The sequence below is a fragment of the Ceratotherium simum genome, chromosome 7 (assembly GCF_057802395.1).
Source record: "Ceratotherium simum simum isolate JZ-2026a chromosome 7, ASM5780239v1, whole genome shotgun sequence".
Classification (NCBI taxonomy): Eukaryota; Metazoa; Chordata; class Mammalia; order Perissodactyla; family Rhinocerotidae; genus Ceratotherium; species Ceratotherium simum.
Window position 1 is genome coordinate 47,012,441 of NC_141906.1, and position 22,773 is coordinate 47,035,213.

Consider the following 22,773-nt stretch of genomic DNA (forward strand, 5'->3'; position numbering starts at 1 on the left):
TATCGTCTTAAATCTCATGGTATATTCATTCTAACAAAACCGGGAAAGAGCCAAAGAAAGAATGTACTCAAATAAAGGCAAACTTTTCGGGGATCCACAGAAAGGCAAGTTGGAGAACATTTAGTTGGATCTCCTGTTGAAGAGGAATTCTATTTCACTCATCTCGTGTACTGAGCACTTTGCAACATACCTGGCACCAAGCTGCTGTTCAGTACAGTGGATGAATGGTCATTTCAGTCAGTACCACATATTTCAACTTATCGCTAAGCCAATGTCATAAGTGCATGGGGGCACTAAAAAAAAGAAAAAAGACCAAATTTCTACATTTTCTAGAACCAAAGGCTACTACACTCAGAAAAACTCATACCACATGGTTTGCCAGTAGCAGAATTTTCTTGTTTTATATGTTAATAAGCATAAGCATTTAAGGAATCTAGATCATTTTTCCCCCTAACAGATTAAAAATCAAGAAATATAAACCAGATGCAGCAGTTTCTTGACATGGAGAAACAAGCCCAAAATACAATGGGGTAAGTGCTGAGAAATTTGTATTGAATGAGTTGGTACTTAACTATGCCAAAAATTCCCTGATGATGCATGAATTTTGAAATTTAGTGTTAATAGGATGTGCCAATTATTTTCGGTGAGGAGCATGGGGGGAATTCAAGTGACTCTGATTAAGAATCTATAGTGTGAGTCTTTCCAATTTTGACTATGGATCTGCACTCAAAAATAACCATTTTCTAACTTTCAGTGCATTTTTCCAGTGTTTTATGGTGGCGGGTGCCCACACAGGCCTCCTGTGCTCTTGGGTTTCACAGTGCAGCAGCTCCTAGCCAGGTGGCTCCTGTCTTGCTTCATCGAGTGTCTCAAGCTTTCCTCCACACTTGCCCTTAAGGCTGAACTCAACACTTAAACATAGCCTCAAAACAGAGTTAGCTCCTCAAAACAACAAAGAACTGGATATCAAACCAAAAGTTTCATGAAGAGATAAGGAATAGGATTTGCATAACATTTGCCATGGTAAAAAATTAAATTCCTTTTCACAAACATCTGTGCCCACCCCTTTCCTGCCAGGAGCACCACAAAGGTTTCTCATCCTGTTTCATTAGCCAGCTACCCAATGGCTGCCCCAGAGCTGGGAGGGGAGAGGGGTAGGAACAATGGGTAGGGGTGGTACTATAGTGCCCAACCTTGACTGTGACTTTCAACTATTCTACTCAGAACATGACTTTGACACCAGGCTAAAGGAAAGCTGCACAAGTCTGGATAATAATAGCTATCACTTTTTAAACTCCTACTGCATACTCCTCCTTAACAACAGCCATGCTAGGTATCATTCTCATTTTACAACTAAGAAAATGAAACATATTAGTTAGAGTATAGTCTAAGCTCTTGTAACAAAGAGACCCCAAAATACAGTGGTTTAAATAAGATTGAAGTTTATTTCTGTTTCGTATACAAGTTCAGAGACAAGCAGACCAGGACTGGTAGGGCAGCTCTGCCATCCTCACTACATGATTTCCATCTCTGGACCCAAAGTGATTGCTTACGCTCCCACCATCATGACTGTGCTTCTGCCAGAGGAAAGGGGAAAGGGCAAGAGGAAGGAGTAAGACCCTCCTTTTAGGAGTATGACCTGGAAGTGGCAGGCCTCACTTCTGTTCACTTCTCATTGGCCAGAACTTAATCCTAGAGCTATAGGTAGCTGCAAGGAAGGCTGGGAAGTGTGGTCTCTAACTGGGCAGCCATGTGGTCAACTAAAGCTTAGAAATTCTATAATAAAAGAAAGAAGAATGGATACTGGTGGACAACTAACAGCCTCTGCCACAGAGTTCAGAAAGGTAGAAAGAAAAAGAAATAAAGCAGGCTAAGGATGAGAGGAATAGAGTGTGAATGGGGTGATCAAACAAGGATTCCTTGAAAAGGTGGCTGGCACTGGCTCTGAGATTGTGTCTGGGCAAAGGGAGTTCCAGACAGCAGGAAGAGAAAGTGCACAGGCCTGAGGTGGGCGCTTTCACACAGAACGTTTGTAATGTGGTTGAATCATGATTCTCTGGCATCTGGGTTATAATAGGCTTTAATTTTAATTTATCTATGATTTCTCCCAATTATAGGTGTTTGTATTTGTGCCGTCATAAGCAACCTAAATTCCTTCTAATCAAAACAGTCATATTTAAGTGAGTTTGTTCTTTTTATTTGTTTTTAGAATGTGTGTCCAGAACATAAATAATTATAGAATGAATAAATGATCTATTTTATTGGCCTTTTTAAGAGAACAATATCTAGATTTTGCTTTGTTTTTGTTTTCTTATTCATGAATTTCTACTCTTATTAATTTGTCCTTTTATGATTTAATTTACTTATCTTGTTCTTTTGATTTTTTAGTTGAAATTTGTGTTTCAGCTATTTCCATGATTTCTGGGTTTCATGATTTCTTTCCATAATAAAAGCGTTTAAAGCTAAAGTTCTTCCCGCACACAGCTTTGCTGCTGGCCGTAGGATTAGTATTCCAGTCTCATTTTCTAAATAGTCTATTTTCAACTTTGATTTCCTCTTTGGCTCAAGAGATATTTAGGAGAGGTAACTTCCAGGGATGCTTAATTATCTTTTTATTGTTACTTTCTAATCCTCCTACCACCACGGTCATAGAATATGGCCTATATGATATTTCAGTTTCATTAAGATGAGTCTTGTGATCTGTTGCATGATCAACTTTTATAAATGTCCTTTGGACATTTGAAAACAAATGTATATTCTCTATTGGTTACATAAAAGTTTAAAAAAATTATGCATATATAGTCACACCTTTTAATTGTTATTATTATGTTTAAATTATGTTTTTCAAATCCACTGTTACCTTACTTTTTGTCTATTTGATCTGTGAAATTTTAGGACACACCTTTACTATAATTGTGGTTTTGTCTGATTCTTCTTGTATTTCAAGCAGTTTTTTTTACATATTACCTTGTTCTGTTGCTCAATGTATTGAGGTTCATAGATGTTATGTCTTCTTGGTATATTATATGATTTAGCTTTATAAAATATCTCACAAGTATAAGTTAATGTTTTTTTGTTTGAATTCTACCTTGCCTGATATTGATATTGCCAACTCTGCTCTCTTTTTAATTTAATTTAGTCTGTAACATCCTTGTTCATCCCCTTTGTAAAGGAAAAAAACTCAGTCTTTTCCTTTCTATGTAGGGAAAAACCCCATTCTTCCCTACTATGTCTTTCTTCCCTGTGTGTCTCTTTTACCTTCAAGAAGTGAAGAGAGCACTTCACTTCTGACACTTCTGGTCACCAAATGTGTGAAAGTTTTTCCCCCACCAAGCAATTCTCTGTAACACCAGCTGGGTGTCCTACAATTTAACTCAATTCTGGCACTGTCTACCCGGAGACAGCGTCAGATCCCACAGGGTAAGGCCTCAGTCCCACAAGACTGCGCCCTCCACTTCAAGCACCAGTTGCAACCCTAGGTTGTCACCTGTGCTTGTGACCAACTGGCTATAGATCTGAGATTCCAATGACCCCTCCTTGGGTTCGAATAATTTGCTAAAGCGGCTCACAGAACTCAGGGAAACACTGTTTATCAGTTTATTAAAGTATACGATAAAGGATACAGTGGAATATCCAGATGGAAGAGACATATAGGGTGAGCTATGTGGGAAGGGGTGCAGAGCTTCAGTGCCCTGTCCAGGCTTACCACTCTCCCAGCACCTCCGTGTGTTCACCAACCCGGAAGCTCTCCGAACCCCATACTTTTGGGATTTTAGGGAGGCTTCATCACATAGACATGATCGATCATTAACTCCATTTTCAGCCCTTCTCCCTTCACAAGAGAATGGGCAGAGAGACTGAAAATTCCAAGCTTCTAATCATGACTTGGTCTTTCCCGTGGCCAGTCCCCATCCAGGAGCTATCCAGGAGCCCACCCGGAGTCACCTCATTAGAACAAAAGACACTCCTATCCTCCAGGAAATTACCAGGGTTTCAGGAGCCCTGTGTCAGGAACTGGGGTCCAAGACCCATATTAGAATAAGAAATGCTCCTGGTGTTCTTATCACCCAGGAAATTACATGGGTTTTAGGAGCCCTGCACCAGGAACTGGGGACAGACTAAAATACACTTTCTGGTCCAAGACCCATATTAGAATAAGAAATGCTCCTGGTGTTCTTATCACCCAGGAAATTACATGGGTTTTAGGAGCCCTGTACCAGGAACTGGGGACAGACTAAAATACACTTTCTATGATCTCACACCCTTGTTTTCAGTCTTTTTTATGTCATATTGTGTCTCTCGTAAATAGTGTATGGTTAGATTAAAATATATATACCTCAATTGGAGAGTCTTTGCCATTAAAAAGAGGATTTTATGATCACTAACGTTTGACCCTTTTTGCTTTCCCAACATTTGCTACTCAATCTTGATTTCTTTTTCCTCTTTTTCTCTTAGAAGTTCTGCATCTTATTTCATAAGTTGTTAATTTATATTTTTTACAAACATTTTAAATTTGGGTTTCTCTTTTGGCATCCTGAATTTTAACTGTAACTTTGGCATCCCTCGGCCCTCATAAGACTTAACCCTTAGTCTTGTCTTTGCTTCCCCGTTCCCTTATCCTACCTCCAAGAATAATCTGGATTTCTAGTTCCTGATGGCTATTAATTTATATGTAAATTATTACATATAGCATAATGTTAATTATTTTATTCTTCTTTTATTTAAGAATCCTTTTTTAACTGCTGTAAGTTTGATTGCATTGCTTATTACTATTATTTGTATACAAAATCTTCCCTGTTCTTAATTTTAAAATTTTTTTGAATTTATTTTTAATGTGACTGAAGTACTTCCTTAGGTAATCTTTTCATAAAAATTAACATGGATGGTATACTTCTTAACTTTTTACATGTCCAAATATCTTGTTTTTACTCTCAAACAGGAACTCTGTAATATTAATCCCACTGTCTTGAACAATTGAGTGTTATAGATGGAAAGTTCAATGTCAGTCTCATTCTCTCTCTCTTTCAAGATTTTTTTCTTTCTTTCTTTTTATAAATGTCTGGAGGCTTATAGGATTTGTTTTTATCCTTGGCATTTACAGACTTACCGGGATGACTTTCTAGGTATGGATCCTTTCTCAATGATCCATCACAGCATTTGGTGGACACTTTTACACTGAGGATTCAAATCTCTTCAGCTCAGTGAAATATTCTTCTATTCTTTGATTAATAATTCTCCACTATCTTATTTCATTCTCATCTCCTAGAATGCCTGTGTCTTCTTCTTTACTCTCATAATTTCCATCATGGTCTTTTTTGCTCTATGTTCTGGAGGAATTTCTTGAGTATTCTCATTTTTATTTCAGCAATGATTACATTCTGTTTTTTATTGCCTCTATTGAGATCTTTAGTATTGGCAACCATGTTTTTATTTCCAAGAACTTCTTTTTTTTATATTTATTTCATTGTTCCCTTTACATAGTAAATCACTTTCGTTTTATCAATGCAATAAACCCTTGAATCTTATGAAAAATATGAATAAGAAGTGTTTGAAATTATCTCTTGCTTCTTATATCAACTCCTTTACAAGCAGTCATTCTGTGAGTGTGGCTCTAATGTATTTCGCCACATCCTTCAATTTGTGCTTCTCCCAAACCCCAACAACTGCTCCACAGCCCCACCTTTCTCCAAGCCTCTGCTACTTAAAAGAGAAATCTGTCCACCGACTACAGTGTAGCTCCAACTCCCTGAGGGCTCAGCATGGCCACCAGCCAATGTGTCGTGCAGTCTAATATATTCAAGATTGTTAAAGCTTATTTTTAATAAACTTATCTCTGAAGGTCATTTCTAAATAGGAATTGCACAAATGCATTGAGCAATGGTAAGGTCAATGAAACACATACATGGAGTCTCCAAATGGATGAATTCTGGAGTGTTGTTTTCAAAAATGTAATTATTCTTGTTTAAGTGGATGCACATATGATGGATTACTTCTTTAAAATATCTTTTCTAACTGAAAAAGAATATTTATCCAGATCTTTCTTAACTTAGTTACACACACATGTAGTTTAAAAGTCATTTGGTTCTTTATCACTGTTACCAAAACACAGCAATCTCTTGTTCCTTCCCCAGTTTTCCACTCTCTGGAGGCAACCACTTGCAGTTCTCTTGGCTGATTCTTCTGGTATTTTTCTTTATATCTCTACATAACATACTTAGATTGCTATTTCTTGATTTTTCAGTTTTAGGCATTATCTATTGAAATCCACAGTGGTTATTTTTCATGCCTCCAACACCTCATCCCCACGACACACACAACACACACGCACACATACACACACACACACACACACACACTCTTCCTATTCTTTCATCCTCCCAATACACTATAATTTTGGTTGGATCAATATTCTGTTTGCCTTGTTATGACTTTATAAATACTCTTCACCTCTGAGCCCTATAAATATATTGTGATTACTTTTCCTTTCCTGCACAACGTTTTGTTTTTCCTGAAGTGAAAAACTCATGTCTTAACTATAAATTTTTTTGAAATTTTCTTCTTTCTGCATTATTTTCTTCAAAAAATGTCTTTCTGTTTATATTTGACCTAATTGTGTGAACCGCTTTCCTCACATGTCTGTCATCCCTGACTGTTTGCTCCCGTTTAAGGGTAGTGGAGTCCGAAGCTGGAAGCTCCAGTGTACATGGGCGGGGCTTGTTGACAGGGGTCTTCACTGTGTGGTCATCAGGCTAGTCTCTTTCAGTCTTCTGTCTCAGGCTGATCAGATTCCAGAGAGCATTCTTTTAAATTCTCCTGCTTGGAAGGTACAAGTTGGGCTGCCAGCATTTACCCCCTACTTCCAGAAATACCCAGTGGGTTGCTTCTTGGCTTTCTCCACTGCCAGCTCCCATTAATTTTGTCCTTATAGGTTTAACTTTGTAGGTTAAAAATATCCCTTTGCTGTATTTTAGTAGGATTTGGGAATGGAGCAAAATGTGTATGTTCATCCATGTTCAACCAAAAGTCTCATTTTTCTCTACTGAATCATTTACTCTACTTTTTATTCTGTGACTTATATCTTAGCCATTGATCTCGTTCATAGAATCTTGTCAAATCCTTCCGAAAAATCTAGGTACTGCTACATGATCTGCCAAATTTTTTTTATCTGCCATGAAGGTCATATTTTCAAAGAACCAAGGCAGATGAATATTAAAGTATAACTTTTCACACCTGAATTCAGAAAAATCCTTTAAAGCAGTACTCTTCTCTGTGCACATCTTTCTTACACTTTAGTGTCCTTTCCCTCTGAGACATATAAATTCATAATCACGACTTTGCTTCCCCATTTCTTGTGAGTTAAATACAGTTTTAATAATAGTTTGTAAAAAAAAAAAAAGTCTAAGTCAATACATATTGATAGTTTAATAAATTATAGTAATGTATTCTTTTTGCACATTGAAAATTCTTTTAAATTTGATTGATTCTGTTGCTTTCTGAATGGCCCAGACTATACCCCATTAGTCTCCCTCCATCATTCTTTATCCTCACTCATCCACACATACTCTTCTCCAGAGTAATCAAATTTGACGTGTTCTAGTCTTTTGTTTCTCTGAAGAAGAAGCAAAGTGAAGTGGACCTGGGGTAAAATCCTGAAGATCCTGAAACGTTATCACAGTGCTGAGAGATTGTAGGAATTCAGTGAGTGATTCTGAAAGGAGGGAAGAAAGGGAGGGGTGGAAAGAGGGAAGGAGGTGGGGAAGGAGGAAGGAAGCAAAGGAAGGGAAAGATTCCTTTGAGACTACTAATTAAGCTGCTACCAAATTTAGGAAAAGATGAAAAATTACCTCTGTGTAGGATAAATTTGCAGATAATTTTTACAGGATCGTGTTTATAAAAGGTTAGTTGCATTAGTTACAAGTTACATTTTAAAAAACAGAAAAAGAAAAAACCATGATACATGTAAACCTAGGCATGTACATCAGGGGTCAGGCACACTCAACCTGACCTGGTGTTCCAGGTGCTCAGTGTTCTGGCACCTCGGAACCACTAGGAACAGTTGGGAGCCTCTCGTCAGAGCACTGGTGAAACGTGTCAAAACGTGAAGATTATAGAAATGTGAGGAGCTCATTAATTCTCTCCCCAGAGAAACGAAGCAGCCTCATTGGACAGCAGTTAGTGCAAAAGCTATGCCTTCCTTGAACTAAACTCAAGAAGCAAAAAGAAAAGGAGAAATAGATGCAAAAATAGAAGCAAGAAAAGTGGTGGTACAAGTACCAGAAGCAAGAGGAACATTAAGAAGTTAATCCAATAACCCTGCAGGCCAGTGGATTCTAGGGGCCCCAGCTCTGGTCAGCACTGTTTGTCTTCCCCTGTCGTGCTAGAGGGACCAGCACGGTGCCTGACACAGGTAGGAATGCAGTCAGCATTTTTTGAATGAATGAATTAACTGAAAGAATGACAGCCTATTAAAGGGGACAGAGTGTCAAACCACAGGAAGATCAAATACAAACACGAAATTCAAGGACCAGAAGAGTGGAGTCAAGAGTTCAGAATTACATGGAAATGAGATTTTATGAAAAGCAAAGTGTGAAAAAATAAACAGAATCTAGGACGGTTTTTATAGATGCATTTGGGATATCGAGCACTCGCCTTTTTAATTGGGGAATGTGTGGTATGTGATTATGTAGGAATGGCTTCAAGAGCCAGAGACAAGCCATGGACTAGAGTCTGCTTTCAATGTTATTTAAATTAGGATGAGTTTTGAAATTAATAGGTATATTTGGCTATTATTTCCTTTTTCCTCTAAAAGCTGTTATCAAGTTGTTGCAGCTTCTTATAATAGAAAGTGTTATAGAATGAGGGAAATATGTTTCCTATATTGCCATACTAAAGCATAAACATATATGGAGTAGCTGTATATGGGGAAATCCTCTAGCTAAGCCTTAGTGCAATGGAGTAAATATAATCTGTACAAATGCTAAAGTGGACAAAAAGAGCGTAACAGAGCTAGGTGCACTATAGAATCATGCGATGAAATGGCTCCCACATTTTCTCTAAAAAAGAGTAAGGAAGAAATGCAGATATCTTGTGCTAATCTTATCATTTTCAAGTTGTATGCTGCTTTAAGATGTTCCATAGGAAAAAATCAGTGGATCAGCAAAATAGCTGACTCATAAAGGACATCTGTTCAGAGTACCCAGAGAGTCTGTACCCATTCATATTAGAAATTGAAGTGGGATATGAGGCGCATTTGGTGCTGTGGCCCAGGGACCCAGGAATATCCAGATCTTGCCTCACATCACAGACAATCCCAAGGGAGATACATACGCACCTACAATAGCAAAGACAAAGCAAAACACTTTGAGCAGTAATGGTAATGAGGTTACCCACCTCACTCAGTGTCACTGGGGGCCATGTGGGAAGAAGTAATGAGGCACCTTGCCCCTCTCAGCCATGTGGTATCAGCAAAGGACTAGCAGGGAACCTGAACTCCCATCTCCACTCAGCAGTAGTGAGGCGTCCCTTCCCCCAAGTAGCAACAGAGATTGAGTCAAGAACCTGGCTTCCCACCGCTGCCTGATGGTAATGAGGCAGCACCCCATTTCTCTGATGGTGCATTCTCAGAAGAGGCCCGCTAAAACAAAAAATTTAAGTAAGATCCAGAGTCTCAGAACACAATACCCAAAGAAGTTAGGGTGTTTATTTTTCTGGAGGTTGGCAGTTCAGAGCTGACACTGTGGCTCTACAGTGCCATCAGGGATCCCATGAGCTTACAGTTTCATGGGGGGAGACAGATGACAACAGATAAATAAATATATATTGTGTCGGGGGTGGGTAGTAATAACTGCTATGAAGAGAAATTAAGCAGGTTTTTGGAGTAGAGAGTTACAGAGTAAAACTGATAAGGTGACATTTGAAGAAAGACCTAAAGAAAGTAAGGGATCTCTTCATATGGATATCCTGAGGAACAGTATTCCAGGCAGAGGAAACAGCAGCAGCAAAGGTTCTGAGGCAGGAACATGCTTAGTGTTTTCAAGAAATAGAAGGGAGGCCGGTGTGTGCGGAGAGGAGGAAGCAAGGAGGAGAGTGGTAGGAGGGAAAGTCAGAGAGGCAGATATGGCCAAATCCTGTGGGGCCTGGTAGACTTTGGTAAGGACTTCAGATTTCACTGTGTAAAATGGGGAGTCACTGGAGGGTGTTGAGCAAAGCAGTGACATTTTCTGACTTAGTGTTTTCAAAGGCTCATTCTCGTTGCTATGTGAAGAATAGACCATAGCAAGGCAAGAGTAGAAAGGACAGACAAGCTAAGCTGTTGCAGTAATTCAGGTGGAGATGACAGTGGTTTGGATCAGGTTGGTAGAGGTAGAAATAGTGACAAATGGGTATATTTTGACAGAAGAGCTGACAAGATTTAGAGATCATGGATTGGATGCAGGATGTGCAAGAAGGAGATGAGCAAAGGATGAGCCCAGGGCTATCAGTTGGAAGGATAAGATTGTCATTGATTAGAATGAGGGAGACTGGAGAAAATGCAAACTTGTTTTGACATGCCTGTTAGACATCCAGGTGAAGATGTCCAATAATTAGCTTGGATGTATCTTTCTGCTTCTTCATCCTCAGTGTGTGGCTTCATTGTTTGTGGTCACCTTATGGTTGCAAGATGGCTGAACCACTTCCAGCATCACATCTGCCTTCCAGGAAGGGAGTGGAGGAAGCCCCATGGGTAAAAACAAAAGAGTGCATGCCAGCATTTTATTTTGGGTTTACAAGTTCCAGGGATTCAGACCTGATATCTTTGCGAGCCATTCTTCAGCCTACCACCTATGAGAGTGGGGAAGTGAAACAAGGGAGGGCAGGTTATCAGATCTGCTACCACTGAGGGTGACTGGAGAGAAATCCTGATGGGGAAACTCAGGAACCCAGTATAATCACACCCCTCAGAGTTATCCCATCCAAGGAGCGAGTGAGCATTTATACACCAATAACTGACAGTCATTGGTTGAAGGTTGCTCCTGGGAGACCTTCGATTCTGTCACTTCTGGCCCATCACACAGGTGGCAAAGAGGATTCCAGTGACAAGAGAAGGCACTCAGGCAAAGAAATGCAGGTTCTGTCCACTGGAAATCAGGCCAAGTGCCCTGAAGCGGTAAGTGTGAGGGATGTATAGGATACCAACAGCAACTGCTGTGGCCCTCTTTTAAATAGCCTCATGGCAACTTCCGCTTACATTTCATAGGCCAGATTTTTTTACATGGCCATGCCTAGCGGAGACTGGGAAATGTAGTTGTGTTTTTAGCTGGACACATTTCCACTCTGAATTACATTGGCGCTCTGTTAGTATGGAAGAAAGGAAAGATGGATTCTGGGTAGGCAACTAGCCACGTAGGCAATAAGAATGGAAGCAGACAAGTGAGAAGGAGGACTCAGATCAGGGTTTTATCACTGGACATGATGAGAAGTGGTCAGAATTTAGGATATATATTGGAGGCAGTGCCAATAAGACTGTTGTTTTGGAGTTTGAGGGAAACACAAATCTAGGGTCATGAAGGGTTTTTATCTTGAGCAACTGTAGCAGTGGTGCCAATTAAAGAGATGGAGTGGATTGGAGTGGGGGCAGGTTTGTGGTGCAGGGAGTCAAGCACTGTGTTTTGAGCATGTGAGGTTTGAGATGCCTGCAGACGTCCTCTGAGAATGTCAGTGTTGAATAGGTAGTGGGGTATAGAAGGCTGGCGCTCAGAAGCTCAGGCCGCAGATACTGATTTGGATGTTATCAGAACAAGCTGGCATTAGAAGGTTCATTAGAAATTTCCAACATTCAGGAAACAGTATATTTCTTAGTTTTCTAGCATCGGAAAAACAGATTTTATCAATGTTTGCCTAATTTTTCGCTGTTGGGATCTAGTGAAATAGCTGGCTCTAGTTTTAAATAGAAAAATAACTATCCTCACATGTACTAACACTGCAGTCTCTCATCAACTAGACCTTTTGGCAAGAGGGAATTTTAATTGTCCTAGAGATTGGCTTATCCAAGCTAATGCCTGTGTAGATAAACACTTTATTATTAATTGTATCGTATGTTTCTATGTATTAATATGAAATAATATTTCAGATATGTGTTTATGATGATAGTAAAGTTACTTATATTTCTAGATAATTGTAAAAATCACCCTGAAGAAAGAGGGTTAATGCTTGCTAATGTTTCACTGTCTTCTTACCTCATTCAATCTGTAAATCAAGATGTTACTCAGAATGTGAATAGTTATTATACAAAAAGTTTATCTGTAATGTAGGTATTTTAACAGCTCTCCCATTGTTTTTAGAACATAAAAAAATGAGATTTTAAATTTGTATGTACCTAGAATTCTGATAAAACATTGATAGGGACTTGGAAGCTATGACATTGTATTTTATTTCTTTGAATGTCTTGCTTTGATGGTTATGATGGAGGCTTTAGAATAAGGCCTTAATAAGTACCTTTAAACATCTTTTTTTGGAATAGTGGGATTTATATCTCCTCCATATCCCTACATTAGGCTTGTTGCAAATGAGAGAGAAGAATGGACTGAATGTGAGCCACCATCTCAAATATGCAATAAAAATGGGCATTGTAATGCTGCTAAGTCAGCAAACACTAATGATGTCAATAAACAACATTTTTTGGACAACTAAAAAAGTGCTTGAGGAAAAGCTATTTTTAGCTATAATTCGATAATTAATTTTGAACAAGGGCAACCATGAAACTATAACCTAAAAGCCATAAGGTATAAATCTTTCACTTTACTGTTTTAGGAAAGATAATCGACTAAAGAGCAGGCTGACATCACAGACATGTCTGCAAAAGTGGGTTCTAGGACTTCTCCTGGAGTCTCTCCCATTTGGTTCTATTTATGTTTCCAGTGTGGTACAGTATTTGATGTGCAGAATGGGGTCTGTGACTACAGAACTACAGAAAAGTTGTTATATTTATTTTTTTAAGCTAAAAAAACAAAAACAATCACCCATTTCTCTCACCCCCCATCCCCGCCTCTGGCAATCACCACCAATCTGTTCTCTGTATCTATGAGTCTGGGTTTATATATATATATAAAAAATATAAATTATTATTATATATATAAATAAATTATATATATATATTTTTTATATTCTACATATAAGAGAGATCATATGGTATTTGTCTTTCTCTATCTGACTTATTTCACTTAGCATAATACTCTCAAGGGCCATACATGTTCTCGCAAATGGCAAGATTTCAGTCTTTTTTATGGCTGAAAATGTTCCGTTGTATATATACACTGTAATTTCTTTATCCATTCACCCACTGATGGACACTTAGGTTGTTTCCATATCTTGGCTATTGTAAATAATGCTGCAGTGAACATGGGGGTGCAGATATCGTTTTGAGTGAGTGTTTTCCTTTCCTTTGGATAAATACCCAGAAGTGGAATTGCTGGATCATATTGTAATTTTGTTTTTAATTTTTTGAGGAACCTCTGAACTGTTTTCCATAGTGATTGTGCCAATTTACATTCCTACCAGCAGGGCACAAGCGTTCCCTTTCCTCCACATCCTGACCAATGCTTGTTATTTCTTGTCTTTTGGAAATAGCCATTCTAACAGGGGTGAGGCGATATCTTATTAGGTTTTGATTTGCATTTCCCTGATGATTAATGATGTAGAGAATCTTTTCATGTATCTGTTGGTCATCTTTGGACATTTGTATGTCTTCTTTGAACAAATGTCTATTCATCACTTCTGCCCATTTTTTAATCAGATTGTTTTTTGCTATTGAAGTGTATGAGTTCTTTATATATTTTAGATATTAGCCCCTCATCAGATATATGATTTGCAAATGTTTTCTCCTATTCAGTAGGTTGCCTTTTCATTTTATTGATGGTTTCCCTTGGTGTGCAGAAGCTTTTTAGTTTGATATGCTCCCACTTACTTATTTTCTTTTTTTTTTTTAACCTCTTTTTTATTTTTTAATTTTTTTAATTTTTTGTTTATTGCAGTAACATTGGTTTATAACATTGTAAAAATTTCAGGTGTACATCATTGTACTTCTATTTCTGCATAGATTACATCCATGTTCACCACCAAAATACTAATTACAACCCATCACCACACACACGTACCGAATTATCCCTTTCACCCTCCTCCCTCCCCGCTTCCCCACTGGTAACCACCCATCCAATCTAAGTCCCTATGTGTTTGTTTATTGTTGTTATTATCTACTACTTAATGAAGGAAATCATGCGGTATTTGACCTTCTCCCTCTGACTTATTTCACTTTGCATTATACCCTCAATGTCCATCCATGATGTCACAAATGGCTAGATTTCATCGTTTCTTATGGCTGAGTAGTATTCCATTGTGTATATATACCACAGCTTCTTTATCCATTCGTCCCTTGATGGGCACTTAGGTTGCTTCCAAGTCTTGGCTATTGTGAATAACGCTGCAATGAACACATGGGTGCATGTACCTTTACAAATTGGTGTTTTCAAGTTCTTTGGATAAATACCCAGCAGTCCCACTTACTTATTTTCGCTTTTGTTCCTTTTGCTTTTGCATGTCGGATTCAAAAAATCAATGCCAATCCTATGTCAAGGAGCTTACCACCTATGTTTTCCTTCTAGGAGTTTTATAGTTTCAGGTCTTATGTTCAAGTCACTAATCCATTTTCTGTTAATTTTTGTGTATGGTATAAGATAGTGGTCCAGTTTCAATCTTTTGCATATGGCTGTTCAATTTTCCCAACACCATTTATTGAAGAGACCGTCCTTTCCGCACTGTGTATCCTTGGCTCGTTTGTCATAAATTAATTCACTATATATGCGTGGGTTTATTTCTGGGCTCTCTATTCTGTTCCATTGATCTATGTGTCTGTTCTTATGCCAATATCATACTGTTTTAATTACAATAGCTTTGTAATATAGTTTGAAATCAAGGAGCATGGTACCTCCAGCTTTGTTCTTCTTTCTCAAGATTGCTTGGCTATTCGGTGTCTTTTGTGGTTCCATACAAATTTTTGGATTTTTTATTCTATTTCTGTGAAAAACCCCATTGGAATTTTGATAGGGATTGCGTTGACTCCATATATTGCTTTGGGTAGTATGGACATTTTAACAATATTAATTCTTCCAATCCATGAGCACAGAATATCTTTCCATTTATTTGTGTCTTCTTCAATTTCTTTCATTAATGTCTTGTAATTTTCAATATACAGATCTTTCACTTCCTTCATTAAATTTATTCCTAGTGATTTTGTTCCTTTGGGGGCAATTGTAAATGGGATTGTTTTCTTAATGTCTCTTTCTGGTAGTTCATTATTACTGTATAGAAACACCACAGATTTTTGTGTATTGATTGTGTATCCTGTAACTTTACTGAATTTGTTTATTAGTTCTAACAGTTTTTGATGGAGTCTTTAGGGTTTTCTATATATATCATGTGACTTGCAAATAGTGACAGTTTTACTTCTTCCTTTCCAATTTGGATGCCTTTTATTTCTTTTTCTTGCCTAATTGCTGTGGCTAGGACTTCCAGTACTATGTTGAATAAAAGAGGCAAGAGTGGGCATCCTTGTCTTGTTCCTGATCTTAGTGGAAAAGCTTTCAGCTTTTCACCTTTGAGTATGATGTTAGCTGTGGGTTTATCATATATGGCCTTTATTATGTTGAGGTATGTTCCCTCTATACCTGCTTTGTTGGGAGTTTTCATTATAAATGGATGTTGAATTCTGTCAAACGGTTTTTCCACATCTATTGAGATGATCATATGATTTTTATCCTTCATTTTGTTAATGTGGTGTATCCCATTGATGGATTTGTAAATGTTGAACTATCCTTGCATTCGTGGAATAAATCCCACTTGATTATGGTGTAAGATCCTTTTAATATACTGTTGAATTTGGTTTGTTAATATGTTTTTTTAGAATGACATTCTTTTATTTATTTACTTACTTACTTATTTATTTTTTGGTGAGGAAGATCAGCCCTGAGCTAACATCCGATGCCATTCCTCCTCCTTTTTGCTAAGGAAGATCTGCTCTGGGCTATCATCTGTGCCCATCTTCCTCCACTTTATATGTGACGCCACTACAGCATGGCTTGACAAGCAGTGCATCGGTGCACACCTGGGATCTAAACCTGTGAACCCCGGGCCGCCACAGTGGAGTGTGTGCACTTAAACGCTGCGCCACCAGGCCGGCCCCTGGTTTATTAATATTTTGTTGAGGATTTTGCATCTATTTTCATCAGGGATATTGGCCTATAATTTTCTTTTCTTGTGGCATCCTTGTCTGGTTTTGGCATCAAGGTAATGCTGATCTTGTATAATGAGTTTGGAAGAGTTCCTTCCTCTTCTATTCTTTGGAAGAGTTTGAGAAGGATTGGTATTAATTCTTCTTTGAATGTTTGGTAAAATTTACCAGTGAAGCTGTCTGGTCCTGGACTTTTGTTTGTTGGGAGGTTTTTGATTACTGATTCAATCTCTTTGCTAGTAATCAGTATGTTCAGATTTTCTATTTCATCATGATTCAGTCTTGGTAGATTGTATGTTTCTAGGAATTTATCCATTTCTTCTAGGTTGTCCAATTCGTTAGCATATAACTGTTCATAATAGTCTCTTATGATCCTTTGTATTTCTGTAATAAGAGTTGTAACATCTTCTCATTCATTTCTGATTTTATTTATTTATTTGAGTCCTCTCTCTTTTTTTCTTGGCGAGTCTAGCTAAACTTTTGTCAATTTTATCTTTTCAAAGAACCAACTCTTAGTTTCCTTGATCTTTCTATTTTTGGTCTTTATTTCATTTATCTGCTCTAATCTTTGTTATTTCTTTCATTCCATTAACTTTGAGCTTCATTTGTTCTTCTTTTTCTAGTTTCTTGAGGTATAAAGTTAGGCTGTTTCTTTGAGACTTTTTTTGTTTCTTGAGGTAGGCATTTATTATATTTCCATATTTCCATTTTCATTTGTCTCAAGGTATTTTTTATTTATCTTTTGATTTCTTCCTTGATCTATTGGTTATTCAGTAGCATGTCGTTTAATATCCACATATTTGTGAATTTTCCAGTTTTCTTTGTGTAATTAATTCCTAGTTTCGTACAATTGTGATTGGAAAAGATACTTGATGTGATTTCAGTCATCTTAAATCTATTAAGACTTGTTTTGTGGCCTAAAATATGACCTATTTTGGAAAATGTTTCATGTGTACTTAAGAAGAATGTGTATTCCGTTGCTTCTGGATAGAATGTTCTGTAAATATTTGTTAAGTCCGTCTGATCTAATGTGTTGTCTAAGGCAGATGTTTCCTTATTGATTTTCTGTCTGAATGATCTGTCCATTGATGTAAAGGGAGTATTAAAGTACCCTACTATTATTGTATTGCTATCTATTTCTCTCTTTAGGTCTGTTCATATTTGTTTTATATATTTGGCGCTCCTATGTTGGGTGTATAAATATTTACAAATGTTATTTCTTCTTGTTAGATTGACTCTTTTATCTTTATGTAACACCCTTCTTTGTCTCTTATTACAGTCTTTGTTTTAGATTCTATTTCATCTGATATAAGTATAGCTACTCCAGCTTTCTTTTGGTTTCCATTTGCGTGGCTGTCTTTTTCCATCCCTTCACTTTCAGTCTGTGTGTGTCCTTACATATAAAGTGAGTCTCTTGTAGGCAGCATATAGATGAGTCTTGTTTTTTTTTTATGCATTCAGCCACCCTATGTCTTTCTATTGGAGAATTTAGTCCATTTACATTTAAAGTAATTCAATAGATATGTGCTTATTGTCATTTTGTTAATTGTTTTCTGGCTGTTTTTGTAGTTCCTTTCTGTTCCTTTCTTCTCTTGCTTTCTTCTTGTGTAATTTGATGGCTTTCTTTAGGGATATACATACTCCTTTTTCTTTATCTTTTATGTATTTACTATAGGTTTTTGCTTTGTGGTTACCATGAGAATTACATATGACAACTTATCACTATAACAGTCTATTTTAAGTTGATAACAACTCAAGTTTGATCCCGTTGTAAAGCCCTACATTATTAACCCCCACACACGTTTTATGTTTTTGATATCACATTTTACATCTTTTTATCTTGTATATCCCTTAACTAATTATTGTAATCATAATTTTGTGTGTGTGTGTGTGTGTGTGTGTGTGTGAGGAAGATCATCCCTGAGCTAACATCCGATGCCAATCCTCCTCTTTTTGCTGAGGAAGATTGGCCCTGGGCTAACATCCATGCCCATCTTCCTCTACTTTATATGGGATGCTGCCACAGCATGGCTTGACAAGCGGTGCATCGGTGTGAGCCTGGGATCCAAACCAGTGAACCCCAGGCTGCCGCAGTGGAGCGCACGCACTTAACTGCTTGCGCCACTGGGCCGGCCCCCATAATTTTTTTTTATTTACTGTTTTTTTTTTCTTTTTGCTGAGGAAGATTTGCCCTGAGCTAACATCCATTGCCAATCGTCCTCTATTTTTTATGTGGGTTGCCACCACAGCATGGCCGCTGACATTGACAGGTGGTGTAGGTCCACGCCCAGGAACTGAACCCAGGCTGCTGAAGTGAAGCACGCCAAACCTAACCACTAGGCCATGGGACCAGCCCCAATCATAATTATTTTTACTGCTTTTGTCTTCATACTAGCTTTATAAGTGATTAATCCACTACCTTTATTATATATTACATTTCCAGTGAGATATATTCTTTCATATGTGTTCTTGTTACTAATGAGTGACCTTTCTTTTCAGCTTAAAGAAGTCTCTCTAACATTTCTTGTAAGGCTGGCTTAATGGTGATGAACTCCTTTAGATTTTGCTTGTCTGGAAAATTCTTTACTGCTCCTTCAATCCTGAAGTATAACTTAGCTGGGTAGAGTGTTCTTGGTTGGATGGTTTTTTTCTTTCATCACTTTGAATACATCATGCCACTATATATTTAGCTATATATATAGCTATACTATATTTAGTATATACTATATAATATAACTATATAGTTATATTACTATATATTTAGCTATATATATAGCTATACTATATTTAGTATAGCTAAATATACTTAGTATAGCTAAATATATAGTAATATAACTAAGATAAATAATACATTAATACATTTTAGAATGAGTTTCATTAAAATATTTTGAAAATGTTAAAACCTAATATCATTGCTCATCAGCCTTTTGGAAACTTATTTTCTTAGGCTAGTCCATGTTGCATGAAATAGTCTCCTCTTCTCTTTTCTCTGTGCTTCTCTTCCTCTCTCCTTCCTCTTTCTTCATGATGACCTCCATATTTGTCTTTTAAACACCCTTTTTCTCTCTCCCAAGCTGAAGATCCATTTCTATTCTAACATCCCTCATATCCCAAACTGAACTCACTCTTTTTTTTTCTTTACAGACCTGTTTATCCACTTCTGTTTTCCAAATTGGTGATGAGTAGGTTGACACTACATCCCAGTTTGCCCATAACAATCACTGTTTACATCCTTTGTCCTGGCATAATTATTATTAGTGCCCCTTTCACTTTCAGAATTGTCCTGGTTTGGATAACAGATCATATGGTCACCATAGCTATCTGTCTGATGAAGGTCTGCCCTTTTAAGAACCGGTATATAAGCCCATATGTTAAAGGACTTTGGAGGGGCATATATGTCTGTGTACCTTACCCCAGCTCTTTTTACTCTGAATAACTCTCTCCACATTCCATTCCCCTGCCCACTCCCAACATGCTTGCCACTACTACCTCCATTTATATCATCAGCTTTCTATTTTGCTCTCTCTTAATCTCCAAACTTGATAGGCTGATATTTTGACTCTAGGCTCCCCAGACTGGTATATCACCCTGCAAGTCTCAGTGTGCCCCCTCCCTTCTAGCTTAATGCATTTATACCTCTGGCCTGGCCCCAGGATCCTTCTCTTGTGAATTGCTCCAAAGAATAAATCCAATAGTAAAGGTCAGGGTTTGCATGTCTTGAGTAGTATATCAGGCACAATCCACCCAGTGTCCAAAACTGGGAGACTCAGAGGATTCTTATTTTTTTTTAGCTCCTCACTCAACTTTTCTAAAATTGGAATGTAAGACCTACTTTATGGGATGTTGTGAGGATCCATGAGAGGAAGTGCAGGAAAGTAATTAGCATAGTGTTAGCATTTGACTTAAGGAAGAAATGAAAATATAAATAATGCTAGGACCCAGCTGTGTGAAGGAGGCTAAATAAGCCTTTTGTATTTTATTTTAAACTTCACTAGATTTAGGAGCAAATATTGATGCTACTGAGATAGCTGAACTGCTATTTATTTCTAAAAAACTGAAGAAGTGTAGATATACTAGAAGATTGACAATTGACAGTTGAAATTCAATTGACAATTGAATTTCAAAAGGGAATATTAAATTTGACAAAAAAGCTGAGTTTAATGTAAAACTGAGTTGGACTAAATCTTAGATAAGACTCTGGAAGAGATTCTCAGTGGTTTGTGAGCATTCAGAAGGGGAAGCAGTGCCACCAGGACTCAACCTGGGTGCACCTGACCCCTGCCTACTAGACCAGTTTGGTTCACAGGGCTAATGTGCTGGTGCATCAAGGAATATATAGAAAGAGTTGTAGTTGGGCTTTGGCATGATATTTTACAGGGTTTTTTATGACATGACATTTTTGTGGGAAAAAAAGAAAAAGATTGTAAGGTTAATTAAGTGGATTAGCATCTGATTATAATAAGAGAAATAATCAACGGATCACTGTCACCCTGAAGGGCTTGTTAGTGGAATGCCATAGAGCTCTGTCCTCCGTCCTGTCCTTCATGACGTTTTACAAACACTTGTATGAAAAAACGTATTCATATTATATATGTATAATTATATAATATATTAGATACAACAAGTAATGCTTATCAAATCTGCAGCTAACACAAAACTTGGAGGTATAGTGAATATACTCTCTGGCACAAATAGGATCCCAAAATATAAGCTCAGATGTTACCTCCTTTAGGAAGGCTTCTATGATAGCACACCCTGTACAAGTCTGTATTCAATACCCTTCCTTTCTATTCCCAAAAGAGCTGCATGTCTTCCTAGTCTCATATTGTACCTGCCTACCTTGCAAGCCTCTCTCTGTGCACAGGCAGTTGGTCTTGCCTCTCTATCTTCCAGTTCCTCACAAAGCAGGCAGCAGCTGCTTACTGAATGTTTGCTTCATTACAGAACCAGTGATGACAACCCACATTGACAGGCTGAAACTAGCAAGCTGAAATTTAATGAGGGTAAATATAAGGCCCTGCTTTTGGAGCACCCCCCAAAAAACTAAACAAGCACAAGAGAGTGAATAGGTGGCTTTACTTGTAGAATGAATGAAGAAGAAATAAGGTGTTTAGATATGAATAAACTCTCCTTGAAACAGTACAATATCACTGTTTTGCCCTTCCCCCTCCCAAATTCAAAGCTAAGGTCATCTTCCTCTGCTTGAATAAAAGTATATAGTGCCTAAAACAAAGGATGTGCAAGTCCCTCTCTGAGCTGATTAGAATATACCTGGAGTATTATGTTAAACTTTGGAGTGGTGCATTTCAAGGAGGAAATCGACAAACAGGAACTTGTTCAGAGGAGAGCTACCGGAATTATGAAGGGTCTGAAAATCTTATCATAGTCATTCACTTTTTCATTCCACTCAACAAATGTATATTAAGGGTCTAGTATTTTCCAGGAAGTATATTAGGTAACGAGTGGTGAAGAAAAGAAAAATCCCTTTGAGCAATTGAAAGAAACAAAGATACTTCTGGAAATAAACAAAGACCACCCAAATGAGAACAAATGAAGCCTATTTATTCAGAGCTTGCTATAGCAAGGGAGTCAGCAACCATCACCTGCATTTGGCAGACTCAAAGTCAGACAGGGGAGTGGGAAAGCTTTACAACGAGCAAAAGAGAAGTCTTCAGGTGCTGGCCCGGTGGCATAGTGGTTAAGTTCATGTACTCCACTTTGGCAGCCCAGGGTTTGCAGGTTCAGATCCCAGGTGTGGACCATCGTACCACTTGTCATGCCATGCTGTGACAGGCGTCCCACATATAAAGTAGAGGAAGATGGGCATGGATATTAGCCAAGGGTCAATCTTCGTCAGCAAAAAGAGGAGGATTGGCAACAGACATTAGCTCAGGGCTAATCTTCCTTACCAATAAAAAAGAGAAGGCTTCAGCTATGCCCTGATTGGAGGCTGTTGGCATGGGGAAGCTGAGGCAGGCTAACTAGAAGCAGGGCATCCTATGTTGTTGGTTTGGGGAGCAAATTTGGCTTTCTCCAGTTGGTCCTGAGTTGGAGGTGGAGGCAGAAATTTGGGAGACCGTCAGTCATTGACCAAGTCCTAACCATTCTAGAGCTATTGCTGCAGAGGTTGTGAGTCAGAGTCTATTATCATATGTTTGGCCATTGTCTGTTTGTATGTTCAGTCTCTAATATTGAACATTGAGAAGAGAAGACTCAGAAGAATCTGGAGGTACACTGATAACTGTATTCAGCATATTGATAACTGCATTCAAGTACTTTAAGGTCTACTGTGTTGAAAAGGCATTTGTTCTGAATGGTCCCAATGGATCAAATTAGGACCGGGGGATGAAAAAGTTCTTCAATATGAGAAAGAACTTTTAAAAACTCATTGCTATCGGGGCTGGCCCACTGGCACAGTGGTTAAGTGTGCGTGCTCCGCTTCAGCGGCCCGGGGTTCGCAGGTTCGGATCCCAGGTGTGCACCAACGCACCGCTTGTCAAGCCATGCTGTGC

At 38.1% G+C, this 22,773-nt stretch overlaps 1 protein-coding gene across 1 annotated transcript in view; it reads left to right on the top strand.

The window, feature by feature from the left end:
- Positions 1-454: 454 nt before the first annotated feature.
- DEUP1 (deuterosome assembly protein 1) overlaps positions 455-22,773 on the top strand; it is an 89,790-nt gene continuing 67,471 nt past the window's right edge. The window contains exon 1 of the mRNA XM_087434027.1: positions 455-530. Coding sequence (XP_087290153.1) covers positions 484-530 — 47 coding nt within the window. The 5' untranslated portion in view covers positions 455-483. The remainder of the gene's footprint in view (positions 531-22,773) is intronic.